This window comes from Silurus aristotelis (assembly GCF_946808225.1).
Source record: "Silurus aristotelis genome assembly, chromosome: 10".
Taxonomy (NCBI): domain Eukaryota; kingdom Metazoa; phylum Chordata; class Actinopteri; order Siluriformes; family Siluridae; genus Silurus; species Silurus aristotelis.
This window is the reverse complement of record NC_139583.1, coordinates 7,332,857-7,349,041: the sequence shown is the minus strand read 5'-3', so window position 1 is coordinate 7,349,041 and position 16,185 is coordinate 7,332,857. Positions and strand designations below refer to the sequence as shown.

General features: G+C 37.3%; 2 protein-coding genes across 6 annotated transcripts; both read right to left on the bottom strand.

Moving 5' to 3' along the window:
* Positions 1–178: 178 nt before the first annotated feature.
* LOC310731849 (kelch-like protein 26) lies at positions 179–4,147 on the bottom strand. 2 transcript variants are annotated; one of them, XM_083551791.1, is made up of 5 exons: positions 4,055–4,147; positions 3,645–3,762; positions 2,035–2,754; positions 1,615–1,915; positions 179–1,294 (listed from the first exon to the last, which is right to left on the bottom strand). In XM_083551791.1, exons 2-5 carry the CDS (start codon positions 3,732–3,734, stop codon positions 954–956), a joined length of 1,452 nt encoding a protein of 483 aa, XP_083407917.1. In that variant the 5' UTR covers positions 3,735–3,762; positions 4,055–4,147; the 3' UTR covers positions 179–953. The 2 variants fall into 2 exon arrangements, with proteins under 2 accessions (XP_083407917.1, XP_083407916.1); XM_083551790.1 differs by having other exon boundaries at positions 3,645–4,147.
* Positions 4,148–5,616: 1,469 nt separating this feature from the next.
* Positions 5,617–15,596, bottom strand: chkb (choline kinase beta). Of its 4 annotated transcripts, none has more exons than XM_083551804.1 (12): positions 15,555–15,596; positions 14,966–15,262; positions 13,909–14,017; positions 13,692–13,805; positions 12,437–12,570; positions 12,245–12,349; positions 10,172–10,230; positions 9,887–9,974; positions 9,482–9,590; positions 8,430–8,521; positions 8,203–8,284; positions 5,617–7,291 (listed from the first exon to the last, which is right to left on the bottom strand). In XM_083551804.1, the coding sequence occupies exons 2-12, from the start codon at positions 15,229–15,231 to the stop codon at positions 7,235–7,237; spliced, it is 1,215 nt and encodes a 404-aa protein (XP_083407930.1). In that variant the 5' UTR covers positions 15,232–15,262; positions 15,555–15,596; the 3' UTR covers positions 5,617–7,234. The 4 variants fall into 4 exon arrangements, with proteins under 4 accessions (XP_083407930.1, XP_083407931.1, XP_083407929.1 ...); XM_083551805.1 differs by lacking the exon at positions 15,555–15,596 and adding an exon at positions 15,515–15,533; XM_083551803.1 differs by lacking the exon at positions 15,555–15,596 and having other exon boundaries at positions 14,966–15,552.
* Positions 15,597–16,185: the final 589 nt, after the last annotated feature.

Below are 16,185 nucleotides of genomic sequence, written 5' to 3'. Positions count from 1 at the left end.
TGGATACGGTATAATTACATTTTGCTTTCACTTTAACTTGGAAACCCAATCCTGTTCCAGCATGAATAAAATGAGGATATTATTTACATGGTTTGGAGTGGAAGAGCGTGAGTGGCCTTCTATAGAGCTCTGAGCTCAACCCTACTGAACACATTTGAGATGATTTGGAATGCTTTACCCACATCAGTACCTGACTTTACTAACACCCTTGTGGCTGATAAACACAAATGTCCACAAGCGCACTCTGAAATCTATCTTCCCAGAAGAGTGGAGAGAATTATAAGAGCAAATTGGGACTAAATGATGCTCAAAACGATGCTCAAAAAGTACATAACACACGTATGAACAGGTGTCTGTAAACGTTTGGAAATAGTGTATTAACCAAAGTACCAAATACACAGGCACTGGAAGGGTATAGAGGCAGTCAAGCCAAACCAGGACATTTGAGTTTTTGAACTAATTAACAAATTTCAAGGAGAGGAAACTGCATCTATTTTTTGACATCCTCCTCTGCTTTATTTATGAACCATCCTAGCTGTCCTCCTGAACCATCCTAGGACAGCCTGCTTCACTTCGTACCAGGGAACCACCACAACCGGAATCGTCACTGACAGATGTATGGCTATCTTTGAAACGTTTGCACCATTCAAATGTCTTACTGGGGCTGAGCCTCTCATCACCATATTCTGCTTGAAGTCTTCTGTAGCTATCTGCGGGTTTTACGCCTTAATTCACAATAAACTTAATCACCACACGCTGTTCCATGCAACCACTAACACTGTTGTCTGCAATCTTGATCAACGTCTCTGGACTGGCCCGTAACACATGCGCCGACTATCAGTAATAGGACACATTAGCCAAATACTACTGCATGTAGTACCACTGCGCTAGCATCCATTTGTATAGCTATAAAATTAAAAGTGGTTTGATTTGAATGCTTCTCGTTTAATGATTCAGAAAAAGAGATGGAAGAAGCTCTCATAGCAAGTACAGACAGGAAGCGAGGGAAGGGTGGACAGAGACAGAGAGTGGATGTTTAGCCGATAGATTGTGTCCTCCTGATGTCCTGACATGTAGACATCTTCATTGAACACTGTGCCCTGGCCAATTAAAGCCGTTTTCTCCATGCTTCTGATGAGACCCCATTTCCGATTCTCCACACAAAATGATGTGACCACGGTTTCAACATTGTTTCCACCTATTACAATCAGCCTGTTGGTGGATCCAAGGAAGTGGAGGGTGGGCATATCTGCATCAGTGCGTGTGAGGGTAGGGAGCAACTCACTCCAGCAGTCTGAAGAAAAGATAAAGTTTTAAGGAGGACAAGATTTATCCATCATTTATACATTCATCTACAGTTATTGTTCTATACTGGTCAGAGACACTGGAGCAGGGACACCGAGTCTATAGACCTTGGATAGGACACCAGTCCATTTCAGTGAATCTCACACACATTCTTTAATAGCTAGGAAGCATATGAAGAACATTTACAACTCTGCACATATAGTTGCCTAAACTCAGGAATGAAACTATGACCTTCAAAAGAGCAGCAAATGTGGAAAATATTATTAATATTATGACTTTACAATTAAAGATAATTAAGGTTTGCCATACCTTGAGTTGTATCATAGCATAATATTAGTTTCTCTCCAGTTCTCTGAATGTTCCCAAGCACATAAAGGCTTGTTCCTAGGCTGGTGGTGAGAGGGGAATCATGGGAGAGGGAAAGAGTGAACTGAAAGTCAGAGAGAGGGAGCGAAGAGACAAAAGCCCATGAATCTGTCCAAGGGTCATATCGCTCCACTGCTGTATACACTCCTGTGCTAGAGTCAGGAGCCACCAGGGAGTCCAGATACCAGCCCCCTACAGCGTAGATATGGCCCTCACACACCGCTGCACTGAAGTGGCGCCTGTGCTAAGAAAATCCACACACAGCTCATCTTCATTCAGAGGAAAATAAATGACTAAGGACACATTACAATATATATGGGGTTCATATGTTTATATTTGTAGTGAACATAATTGACACAATACCTTGATTAAAGGGGCTGTCGGTACCCATTTATCTGTTAAAGGATTATATCGGAAGGAGGCCATCTTGAACTCATATCCACTTTTTTTGAGGTGCCGGAACCCACCAATGAGGTAGAGGTAGTTAAACAGTACTGCTGTGGTGAAGCACCACTTATCTGCACTAAATGGCAAATCTGACACAGCACTCCATTTCCCCTCATCCGCATCCAGCCTGAAAAGCTTCCTTGCAGACTCTGTTTCCTGATTGTTTCGTGAAATCAGATTCTCTTTCCTGAGGCAGCAGAGCTGAGGTGAGCCTTTCGACCTGATCTGAAGTATCTCCTGCTGTAGGTGGAGGTCCAAGTCCCTGCTCAAGTGAGGAAGCTCTAAAAGGTTTGTGCTCAGGTACATCAGCACGGTTTCACGAAGCTCAACACTTTCCAATTCCTCAGCCAGCTGTAGGTAATCCAGACATGATTGCTCAGAGAGGATTTCGGACAGAGACAACAGCAGGCGATGAGTAAAACTAGGGACAAATAGATACGTGCTGATGCGCAAATGCTCCTCTAGAAGATTGTGTGGAATGCAGAATCTTTGTAGGAAGCAGAATTGTAGGAGGTTGTGAAACACTATAGAGGGCACGTGGGACAGGTCTACTAGATGCTCTGCACTTTCTCTCATGCAGGAGTTGTAGAGAGCCCTGAAGTACTCACTGCAGTCCGCCAGCCTCTCAATGTCAACCTGAGAGATACAATATGAAATATACAGCTCTGAGCAAAGGATATACACTGATCAGGCACAACTTTATGGCAAACAAGTAGGCATAACAATATGAACACCTGCCTAATATTATGTTGGACCCTCTTATGCTGCTAAAACAGTCCTGACCCACGAGACATTAACAGCATTAACTTCTTCAGCAATTTGAGCTACAGGAGCTCGTTTGTTGGATCGGACCAGCGCACTCTCCATATGCATCAATGAGCCTCGGACAACAATGACCCTGTCACCAGTTCACCACGGTTCTTTCCGTGGACCACTTTTACTAAATACTGACCACTGCAGACCAGGAACATCCCACAAGAGCTGCAGTTTTGGAGATGCTCTGATCCAGTCGTCTAGACATCACAATTTGGCCATTAGTCAAACTCACTCAAATCCCTACTCTTGCTAATGTTTCCTGCTTTTAACACATCAACTTAGAGGACAAAATGTTCACTTGCTGCCTAATATCCCACCCACTAACAGGTGCCTTGATGAAGACATAATAAGTGTTACTCACTTAGAAGAAAGCAGTGTTGTTTTTATTGACCAGACAGCTGGAACTTTGTCATAGATTCATAATTGTGAACTCCCTATGATAGGATATTTTTCCACTGCATAGCTCAAAAGACCTGCATAGAATTTGTCATGCTTCCCAAAGAAAGACAAACTGAAGCCTTAAGTGTGTTAAAATGAAGAGTGTTAGATAAGGTTTAATTAGGCCATTATGCTTGAACTCATATCGCCTATATATAACAAAAGAGAGAGAGAGAGAGAGAGAGAGAGAGAGAGAGAGAGAGAGAGAGAGATTCTTGACAGAAAGTGGTCATATCAAAACAAATTGAAAGTATATTTGTGTGGAGACTCACATAAAAAAGGTACATGCTGGTCTGGATGGTAAACATAGGTCCATTTCCATGGTAACAATATGTCCTAGCTTCTGGGTTCCTTTTCCACATGTCTGTTTGGTTGTCATCAGGCGGACTCCTTATTTTATCAACATTAGAATGAGTCAATGCTGTAACTCTGTTCTGCCCTTTCATAATCCATGTTAAATCACTCTTGAACCCAAAACGTCTTTGAATATAGTGAAAACTGCACTTTATCCACGAGAACAGACCGAGAAATAGTGTTGAAAGAGTCTCCCAGAGAGTATGCATTTTTTACTTTTTACTTTTCTAGTGCATATAATGAACAAAAAGTTCCCGTTTAAGTGATATCTTAGCAGGCTCTGATAAAGATTAAACGCCACTGTCACAATAAAGCCAGTCTGCCTTACTCAGTCCCCTGTTTGGAGGTCAGTCGATCCTCTGGTCTCTCTTGTAAACTAGGCCTGTTTGTTTTGAAGGTTTATTTCCATTATTCAGCTCAGTCTGAGTTGCACAGTGTGTTTATTGAGCTGAAGCAGGAGGAGCAGAGCTATTTTAGGAAGCTCACTGCCCATTGCATTGGATTGAAACAGGACCAGACACAGCCATATTGGAGCACAGTTCTCAAGACTGAAAAAAACCCACAGAAAAATAAAAGAAAAAAATGTTCCCACTATTTTTATGAACCCCTTTGCTTCCATAAAAACCTGAAAATACTTTCCAATCTATGCTGCATTTCCTTTCTGTCCGTTCATCTTGGCTGTACAACACAGGAAGATCGGCTGCCACAAAAATCTAATCTTTCTTCCTTCCACAGGCAAAACCCCATCAGCATGCTTAACCACCTACCTAATACACTAATGTGGATCTACTCATGTCCTCTACATTTTATTCTATCACAACGATCTATAAACAAGGTTTTCGCATTCCAGTGTAGCTCTACAGTCTTTTTGGGACCTGAAAGGTGCTTAAGGTTTAGCTTACAGTTACTGCTGACTATTGTTGATGTCAGCTAAAATAAAAAGGCAATCATGCTTTTGTGGTGACTGTTGATATGTTTGAAACAGACCATTAGCAAATTTAACGATTTTTCCTGGGCCTTTTTGAATCAAAGCTCAAAACATACACTTTATTCCCAAAACTTTGCAGACACCTAGTCATTAGTATGGGCTTTTCGAGTATTGCATTTCACATTTAGTCCCAATTTGCTCTCATCATTCCCTCCACTCTTGTGGGAAGATGATCTACTAGATTTTATAATGTGCTTGTGGACATTTGTGTTCATCAGCCACAAGAGTGTTAGTAAAATCGGGTAGTGATGTAGGTGAGATGAGGAGGCCTGGGGTGCAGTCAGTGTTCCAATTTGTCCCAAAGGTGTTCAGTAGGGTTCAGATCAGAGCTTTATAGGCCACTCAAGATCTTCCACTCCAAACCATTTAAACTAGATCTTCAAGGAGCTCGCTTTATGCACAGGGGCATTGCCATGCTGGAACAGGTCTGGGTTTCAAAGTTCAAGTGAACGTAAAATTTTATTATATCACATCCAAATACATCTTGTGGTATCACCTCCAGCATTGTGGTAACAGTTTTGAGAACTACTTACGACAGGAAAGGTCAGGTGTTCCAATAATTTTGCCCATATAGCATACCTCTATCCTGCAGTCTTGTAAAAAGTGTGCATGTGTTAACAGTATTGTCTGAAGCATTGGACAGCGGGAACTTAAAAGATGTTTAACTCCAGCACTTAGTGCAGCAATGTGGTATAAATGTGCTTTATACATGTGAATATAAAGAACCTGCATAATATACTAGTGGTGACATTAAATTGCATTTTAAGCAGCTCATTAGCTTAGATTTTTTAGTTTATAATATAATATTTTAATAGAATGAAAAGCAGGAATGAAGCTGATGATAAACTGTTGATGTAAAAAAAAAAAAAAACCAGTATGAATGACATTCCCACAAAAAGTTAGTTTTCAAATTTTATTTTGTAGTTAGAGCTTCAGTGGCTGCAGTACACTAATAAAGCAAAACTGCAAATTCACAGAACACAAGTGTATTACTGACCAAAATAAGCATTTTTCAAGGAATTTTAACAAAAATACATAAGAATAAATGAAAATGGACCCAGCTCTATACTGTTAAAGTCCTTGAAGACCAACATAAATTGGATAAATCAATGAAATCATTAGACTTAATGATGGAAAGTAAAGAAAGGAACACACTAAGAGTATGAGTATGGCCTAACATGCGATATAGAGTATTACAGTATTCTTTATTTTATTCATTTAATGCATATTAGCCAAACTGCATCCTCTTCAAATGGAAACCTCTTAAACAGTCAAAGAACGGAAATAATGGACAGTCAACATTCTGGGAATTACATATGTTTGTTTGATCCAGTATTGATCTGCTTTGAATGACTAAAAGGTCAATAAATAATCAAACAAACACTGCACATTAAAAAAAAAAAAAAAAACACTACAAACAATAAAGAGCTACAAACACTACAAGAATTTGACAAAGATCTTAGTAAGTTACAACAAAGCATGCAGTTCAGTCCTAAATAGAATGCAAGCAGACAGGACAGAAGACAAAAAAAAAAAATTTTAAATTAAAGAAACTTCCAATAAAAGATAAAACTTCAGTTCGAGTTACTTTTAGTAAAGTATTGTGGTGTAAACACTGACCTGCAGATCTGAGTGCAAGACCTTTACATGCTCCTTTACAACCACAATTAGAAACAGTTACAACTTCTGTAGGAACCACAGCAGTTTTCAGTGCAAGTTCATCGTTAATGCAGCAATAATCCACTAAACCCTGACAAATTCAGGAGTTTTCTTTTTTTTTTTTTGTCTCTTTTTAGTTAATTCTACCAGTTGCATAAGTACTTCCTGCTAATTACTGATGAAAGCTTCAACCATTTCAGTCACTTAAAGCAAAGAGCCAAGAATGTGCTCAAATTTACATGATTTTGTTTTTATCTACTGGACAAAGCAAAATGTACTACTACATGTAGGTGTAGTAGCCAGAAAAAACAACAGAATTACATGAATGTGTGCCTGGTCCTTATATTATCACTGACAACACATCAATGCGCAAACACATGATTTGGGCTTCTTAATACTCGATCAGAAAGAGACTAGCTGGAAGAAAATAAAAATATATCCATAATGAGACCTGGTTCAGGTACGCGCTGGGCTGTGCAGTTCTCCACAAACACAGACTCACAGTTAACTTTCAAGATTCAGAAGGTTCATCAGTGTTTATATATATATAATTATAAAAAAAAAAAAAAGAAAAAAAATGTAATCAATCATGTAGTGTACACACACAAGAGTTTGGGTTAGATTTGCATCTGTTGCTATGGAGATTGTGGAGATTGGTGTTCCAAAGCAAGATAATTAGAGAACATTAAAGCAGATAATGTTGAAATTATGAAGTAAAATATAACCAACCCCTATTTCACAGTAAAGGTTATTTTCAGTATTAGTTTAAAAAAAAAAAAAAAAAAAAAAAAAAATAATAATTTGAATAAAAGGTGAGCTCATAAGTTCTGATCCCATCCAGGAACCTTCTCCAAACGCTGATTAGGTGAAGAGCTTTTTCTGCTTGAAGTATGAATCAAACCTGTGCAGGGCGTAATCCTGAAGCCGAGAAAAAAAAAAAAAAAAAAAAGCAGACAGATACAGTGAGATTTAGAACATGACGCATTTTATACATATATTTAATGTTCCACATTTATACATGGAAAACATCAGGCTAATTATTCCTTGCAAAGCTACAGAAAGCACACATCCCTTAACCACTCCTTCTAAACATTGCACCATTGAGCCCTTAAATCACACAGAACATCGTACAGTACAACACAATAAATCACCAGATCACAGCGTATGACACTGGAAGAATTTTCCAGAACTCGTTGCACCGTGCTTCTCCAAAGACCTGACCACCAGGGCTACAGCACGTTCATCTTCACATTCAGATCCTGCTAAACGTTACAGGATGAACATACCGGTATGGACATTAATCTTCCACACGGTCGATATATATATAATATATTAATTTGTTTATATCATTTATTTAGATTTCTATTGCCTTACAGTGTCGTTCAATGACATCAAAGCAACTTCACTATCGAGTTCAGAATGACACAAAGTTTAGAGTTTGTGGGATAAGAACCAGGGGTCAGGATTTAATATTCGGTTTTTGGAAATAACTTTTTTTTTTGTTCCTGATTCTCTAAGATGAGCTTTTTTCTAAAAAAAAAAAAAAAAAAAAAAAAAAAAAAAAAAAAAAAAAAAAAAAAAAAAGAAATTCTAAATTATATTGTATGATTTCATGATTAAAATTAAAATGTTTTATATATATATATATATATATATAAAACATTTATTATTTATACATTTATATATATATATTTATTTATTATTGAATAATTTTGAATAATTACCATGGCCAAAATGTCTGAACTGAAGAACATATTGCAAATAAATATAAAACTAGCTTTTCTTTTTTTTTTTTTTGCTTTTTAAATAATGAATTGCAAATGACCCACCATGTATCCAAACTCAATCTTGGAAATCCTGGCTTGAATAATGGACCACAGACCCCAGAAGAAATGAGAAGCAAGGGCAAACCTGCATATGGGGACATGAATAAGAGTAAGAGATGATTAGTTATTTTAATGGGATTATTAAATAAATCAATGATCTTCAAGAAGATGATCAAGTGCATGAGAATACAGAGCAGCAGCTTTACTATACTTAAAGAGCCAAATCATACCTGTTTGCTTCGATGATCATCTGTTCCATCTTGGCTTGGTTGTCATGTGCAGTGTCTTCGTTCTCAAACAAATAGTTTCTGAAGAAGTGCAGCTGAAAAGTGAAGCGGAAAGGGTGTGGTGAGAGGAGTAGCGTGTAATAATAATAATAATAATAATAATAATAATTATAATAATAATAATAATGTGCTAAAAATAATCGATTCTAAAGTGCATCACTTTAAAAAGTCTGCATCGACCGAATCGGTCTGTTAACGGTGGCAAACATTTCTAATGATGATTTTATTTCTTTATTTGATATGTCAGCATGATCAAAATCATATATGCATTTTTATTTAAAATATTGAACATTATTTAAAATAAAGAAATTCAGTGGCAAAAAAAACACTAAGACTAAAAACAGCATTAACGTTTAAATTCAATTAAAAATATTGCAAATAATACATAATTAATAATGCATTTTTTCTATATAAAAGGTGATGAGGGGGGGAAACGGTGAGACAACTCACACACTTCAAAAGCTAAAAAATGAAATATAAAAAGATTTGCCACATTATTGTGAGAGCCCTGTTTATTATTATTTTTTTATTAAGAATAAAATTATATATATTTTTTTACTTTTACTTATTAAGTGCCTTGCTCTAAGGGCCCCAAGAGTGGCAGCTTTCCAGTGCAGGGGGGGGGGGGGGGGGGCCTGGAACCCATCACCTTCTAATCAGTAAAACAGAATCTTAACCATTGAGCTAGCACTTTAGTCTAGAACTTTATTACTGCTTAATGAAAACCTGAATCAACAATAAATCAAATTGTAAGATTTTAGGATTATCCAATCACTAACTGCGCAAAAAAGAAGAAAAAAAGAAGAAAAAAAAAAAATAAATAAAAAATAAAAAAAAAGGAATAATAAATAAATAATAATAATAAAAAAAACTAAAGTACATTTAATTTAACAATTAATTAGTCTATTCTATATAATCATGAAGGCATACACAAGCACAAATGAGATGATCAAGCTGCTAAAAATAAAAATGCACAACATGATAGAGAGACTCACCTGCTGTTCTCTGGTTGGGTAATTTTCCAGGTTTGCTTTATAGAAAGGCCACTTGTCATATGTGTAGTCATATACCCACTCACAGAAATGATTCCCAAAGTCAAAGCCTCTGCACCAGACAGACAAAAATAGAGCAGGAGTAGACAAGTTAAAATCTAATAATAATAATAATAATAATAATAATAATTAACAACAATATAATACAGTGCCTTGCATAATTACTCATTCTCTTGAACTTAGCATGATAGCTCCTTGGCCTTCTTGATACTGTTTATTTGAGAATGTTCTCTAACAAACTCTGGGGTCTACAAACATGCATACATTTCAAACACAATACACTGCAATCATTTTAGTAATAAAGTGGTGATGTATTGCATGGAGAATTTTTCTTAAAATCAGGTTCACCTGTAATTATAGCTGCTGTACTCGAAGTCGATAAGCATCAGTTGATCAGAGGAATCCTGATTGTGGCCTTCCAACATCAGGATGTTTCCTCAAAAAAAAAAGAGGTAAATCATGGGAAAGTGAATTGTATATGTTGGTGATAACAGTGCAGTGTTTAATGAATGACACGTGTAGCACCCACTTAGATTAGATAGATGGGTAAATAAAATGTATGGTAAAATATGTGTATTCATGATAGATATTGTTCTATGTACTATTGTTCTACAGAGAGAAAGAGAGACTCACCTTCTTGTACATCATTGTGACAGAAAACCACAGGTGATGGAGTCTCTGCCAGTAGTGCTCTAAGAAAGAAAATTAAAATAAAAAGACAATAATATTATGTTAATAGCACTTTCTAGCACGTCTTCTCACATACCAGTGTGTAAGCCGTCATGACACCAAACACAGTTTGGAGCAAAAAAAAAAAAAAAAAAGGCAGAGAAGGCGCTAATTAGAATGAGTAATTACAGTATCAATTGATAACAGAACATCTGATAAAGGAACACTTGTATTGCTGGTGTTTTAAAAAAAAATAAATAAATAAATAAATCAATCAATCACTCGATTTTATGTTAATGTGTAATGTTCGAACAATTCCAAATTAACACGTTGCGCAGTTAACACTGTTGACTCCAATTTGCATGTCTTACAATAGAGCTGCTGAACTCTAGGTGCTGCTCTTATGGAAAGCAAGCTGCACGTGTGAAAGGCAACGGGTCCACGTGATTTGCATCAAAAAAAATCTCAATCAATATTAACAAATAATAATAATAATAATCATAATAATAATCAAACACTATACATATTAACAGAGCAACAAGACTCCACTGTTGCCAATACATTCACATGTAGGGTATTTGGCAGATGCCCTTATGTAGTGCAACTTATATAAATAAATAAATAAATAAATAAATAAATAAATAAATAAATAAATCTACACATTCACAACCCTGGCCTTAGATATACACATTACATATTCATTGTCTTTGTAGTCTTAAAAACAATGTCACCACTTTTATCTCTCCGCTTTTTTTTTTGTCCACCTTAAAATAAAGAAACAAAACAAACAAATGATACAACTTTGTATGTTTGCGCTCATTATTCCATGTGCGCGATCAAAAATCTGTATGCTCTTGCACCAGCACCCCCACCTCTCAGGGGTGGTATAATCCTTTTATAAGCGTATTTTCTAATGCCTACTTATAGGACGATCTCACAGAAACAAAATGACATTTAAATAAATAAGTCTTCATACATTTCATTAAGATCACATTTATGTCCCCTACAATCAACCGTAATTTCCGGACTATAAGCCGCACCCACTGAATTTTACAAATATTTTTATTTTTAACATAAATAAGACGCACCTTGTGTATAAGCCGCAGGTCTACACTGAAACTAATGAACTTTACACAGGCTTTACCGAAAGAAAGTGTCTGTTACATGGTGTAACTGGTGAAATATGTTGTGGCTCCTTTAAGAGCAGAGCGGCATTTTGGGAACAGCACCTCACTGCATTCTTCCGGTATTACTGAGTGTGTGTTTAAACCACAGGGTTCAAAACGTGGGAAAAAAGTAGCGGCTTATAGTCCGAAAAATACGGTATATAGATATCCGATGTCATTGATAGAGACTCGAAGCGATTTCGTACTTGGATAAGAGCGTCTGCTAAATACCCTTAATGTAAAAGAAATATGTAAATATTCATAAATATCAATGCAACATTTCTTGAAGCCGGCTGATAATCATTATTCATTATAAGTTACCAACAAACAAGTAGTGCCTAGTCAGCAAAAATATTCAGAGGAAACAGAAAGAACTTTATACAGCCATGGAACTGAAATGAGCACAAGATCACTTGATGGAAAGTGTGGCTGACGTTGACAAGCCCTTGGTTTCTTGAAAAGCTTTCTACAGAAACAGAGCTACACACACTCATGAACACTTACTCCACTCACACACTATAAGCAGCGATCGTGAACAATAGCTCGATTCTTGCATGTTACACATCCAATGAGTCTCAGCGCGAGTCTATGAGAAGGCCGAGTATGAGGATAATCGACACACACTCACATAGCAGGATCTGTCCCACACACACACACATACACACACACACATTATGTAAAAAATTAGTGTAATAAACTATGCCTTTTCAATTTTAGATCAGTTTAAGCTTTTAAAATTGTACCATTTATAGGTTTTTGTCTTCCACAATTATTAATGAGCTGGCTAGTTCTCATATCACACAGTGCCATCTCAACCATTCATTTAGTTTCTCTCTCTCTATTTGTTCATTCTTCCCTCCTTTCCTCTCACCTCAGATTCACCAGCTCGGCCGGAAGATCGTACTTCATCAGTTTCTTGAACTTCTTGATGTGAGCTTCACGCACGAACTTAATAGTGCCGATTTGCTCCATGTACCTAAGGCAGAAGAGAAATCGAATCTTTGCAAAACCTTTCAAAAATCAGTGTAAATCATTCCATCATTGGCCCGAGGGCAGCATTTACCTCTCCATGGTCGTGAACAGCCATTTGGGCTCCTTATTGAAGGGCATGACCATACGGTGGAAACGGGCCATCTTGTTGGCTATAACAGCCGAGATACCTGGGTGTTGCAGCTGCTCCGTGCACAGGCGCTTACTCTGGGCCGCGGAAACACACTTGAGTTAACACTCTTTCAAATGCACATTAGGATTAGTAAATCAGGACAGCTAGACTTTTGTATATTGTCTCAGGGGGCTTTAATACTTCCTGACAGTGCTTTAAATCTGTCTGTTAAAAATTATGTAAATTCATTTATCACCATTTAACCGGGAACATTTGTGTAATACAGGTTACGTTTAGTTTATTCTTTAATAATGCCATAGCATTTACACCTACAAGTCCAATTACAGTTCCAGGACATACAGCACCTTCGAATCTCACAGTAAGCCTTAATTATCTGGATTAGATGTGAAGCAATGAGGCTGTATCTGAACACAGCAGCTCAGGTTGGTTGTTTCAACAGATCTTTGATACACTTCTGTTTTATTTATATACATATATATATATATATATATATATATATATATATATATATATATATACATATATATATATATATATATATATATAAATAACACAACCTGTGTTATGAAATAAAAGTTATTCAAGTTATTACTGCTTATTTATACTGAAATGGAGAGAAAAGAAATCTGTAATGTAACTTATATGAAACAATTGAAAAAGCTATTAAATAAGAAGAGAAAGCCCAAGTGCTCTTAGTAAGAGTCCTCAAGTGGTTTCTTCCTCATTACATCTAAGGGAGTTTTTTCTTGCCACAGTCTTGCTCATCAGAGATAAATGCACACCATTCACCTTGACTGTTGATTTCTGTAAAGCTGCATTGAGACAATGTCTGTTGTGAAAAGCGCTATCGAAATAAACTTGACATGACTATTAATAGTGTTAACATTGAAGAGTTTGTAAAAGACTTTAAAAAGACTTTAAAATATTTAAAACAATTGCGGCAGAAAATATCTACAATCAGACTTTACATCTGCTGCCAGCCAGCCAGCCAAAAAAAAAAAAAAAAAAAAAAAGAAGCCCTTTGAACTGTTGGTGCAATAGTTGTGAATGCACACATAGTACATTGTGTGCAAGTTTATTGTGAAGCGTCTGTGTGTGTGTGTGTGTGTGTGTGTGTGTGTGCGCGTGCGTTGATTTGATTGAACAGTTCACCGAATGGAATTTCTCCCTGTGTTTTGTGTGAAACTGGACTCACAGGAAGATACTCTTCTAAACGTCCCTCTGGGAAGATGCCATAGAGACGAGGACCCAACTTACGCTCTGCCAGAATGGCAAACATCACACTCTCAGACACCAAGGAGTCCACTCCCTGTCAAATACACAAAAACACAACCGTGTACACATCTATATAACTAACAAAAATTTATTTAATATCGGTGATTAAAATGTTATTGCTATCCTATTAGAGTCACCTGTAAAATGGCCCCGTAGATGCGTAGCAGCACCGGTGAAGGTTCGGCATCGATAGGATTCACATGATCGGGTAAGCTGCACTTGTAGAGCAGATTGCTGAGTCCACCACTGCCAAGAAACACACATATTGATGTTATCAAGGTTATTTGTCATGTGGTATGTTGCACAATGTAATTAAACTTCCTGGTGATATGGCATTTTTAAATAACAAAAAAAGAAAATAAATGCACAGACCAGTTTCTCAAAATACAAATTCGTTGTCATGTGCAATAACGAACGTGTTGTATTACCATCATACATGATCTAATTATCCATTCAATTATTACATTTAAAATTAAAATACAACTCAATTCTAATGCAGAATCAGTAGGAGCTTATTATTTCAATGCTTAGATAAATTCGTCAAACAGCCGACCATGAAATGAAACAAAAACTAAAATTTTAACTTTTTTTATGAAGCCCAGTACCGAATGATCTACAGCCCAGTGCCGGTCTGCGGCCTGGTGGTTGGAGACCCCGATTTAGACCATTACCTTGTTGCCTATCCAACAAGCATAATGAGCAATACTGAGGTCTTGGATGTGCTTCACAGGATGTACCCACTCTGAGAACCACGGTTAAACTGCTTCATTGTGAAACAAGATCGTTAAAAAGTAAACAGTGAAGATCTCTCGTCCGAATTACAGGTGTCCAGGTACAGAGGTCACCAGATTCTAACCTGCAGACTCCACACCCAGGCCGGGCACCAAAGGTGACACTACATTTGGTGAACATTCGGTGTCCTGCTTCAACCCCGATTAGATATTTTATACTTACTATACATTTAATCAGACTCTGTTTTCCAGACCTCTCCCTTTAGATCTCCTGACCAAACATGGAATAAGGTTTTATATATATATATATATATATATATATATATATATATATATATATATATATATATATATATATATATTCTGAATGTTTACTGATTCCCATCTGGTTCACAGGAATTAAAAATATCGTGATACAAACGATTTATTGCTCCAGCCCTATTCGGACTTTGTGTTTCCATACCTTACGATGCTGATCTCGAAATCCTCCTCAGTGATGGTCTTCCACGCCCCGGACAGAAAGCTCCGACACCACGTGAACGCTCGGTTCCTCGTTTCCCGGTCCAACCCCTCGGTTCTACCTTCGAGGTACGATTCCGCCTCGGAATCCTCTTCCCCGTTGGCGTCCAGAAGCTCTCTGATGGCAGGGTTTTCCACCTGACCGTTAACAGCGGATTTGGATGAAGCTCCATCTCCTGCACACGCTGTAAAGCTTTGTCCGGCCTGCATGATGTCCCGGAAAAGGCTCCACTGAACACTGCTAATGAGGAGAGAAAATCACTCAGGGTCACCAGGAGAACCGTTAAAGAGCTTCACGTAGACTGAGGCAAAGTTCATCTGAATCCAGGAGTTGCTCTGGCTGCCATGTGCCAAATTATAATCCCTTAAAATAACCGGGTCTATAAAACTCCACGTCACCTTTATAACATTTAATAATCCATATAACAATCACTATGACTCCAGTTCAAATATCAAACTCATAAAAAACCGCTTTATAGCCCCACACTTACACATACAACACACTCTATCTAATACCACACCGATTTACTCGCTTCCGGCTTTCGGTTCAGTCCCAATTGTCTCCTTGTTCCCTACATATGCGTCCTACTTAGCAGATATAACACTCGTTATACACTACACTACCGGAAGTGCACTTTTAAGTCAAACACAAAGCCGTTTGGGTTTCAACCGTCGCCTAAGGTTTTGTCGGTCATCAGATATTAGCGCTGGATGACTGACACGAATTTGGTCCAATCAAATCGCGCAAATGTCCAGCTCTTCGCGAATACCAATCAGTGATTGGATGCCGCAAGAAGACAAGCACCGCCTTTTTTCCTGCAGGCGACAGTATAGCCCGCTTCTTGAGAAATAATGTTTATAGTGTTTAATATAAAAAAAAATGATAGTGGGAGTTTTACATTCGAATATGTATTATATTTGAAATAACATTTAATTATATTTTCCACTAAAGCAGCCTATTACTTTACACCAAGTATTTCAACAATGTCAAATTGTACATTTATCATTATTACTTTAATGATTCCATCTAATAAATATAGCTGCAAGCAGCGATGGCTGGCCATCGCACGTTTGTGTATCGCTATACGGTGCCTCCCAGAAAACAATGCACAGTGGGCAAGTGCATCAAGTGGGTAAATGTCAGTGGACTATTTTATGTTGTTA

Coding starts and splice junctions, on each gene's coding strand:
- LOC310731849 (XM_083551790.1), bottom strand. CDS start 3,935: ATGCATACTCTCTGGGAGACTCTTTCAACACTATTTCTCGGTCTGTTC. Junction 1,916..2,034: donor CGACAGCCCCTTTAATCAAG/GTATTGTGTCAA, acceptor GGATTTTCTTAG/CACAGGCGCCACTTCAGTGC. Junction 1,295..1,614: donor ATGCTATGATACAACTCAAG/GTATGGCAAACC, acceptor TCTTTTCTTCAG/ACTGCTGGAGTGAGTTGCTC.
- chkb (XM_083551804.1), bottom strand. CDS start 15,231: ATGCAGGCCGGACAAAGCTTTACAGCGTGTGCAGGAGATGGAGCTTCA. Junction 9,591..9,886: donor TACAGCAGCTATAATTACAG/GTGAACCTGATT, acceptor TGTCTGGTGCAG/AGGCTTTGACTTTGGGAATC. Junction 7,292..8,202: donor AGATTGAGTTTGGATACATG/GTGGGTCATTTG, acceptor TCTCGGCTTCAG/GATTACGCCCTGCACAGGTT.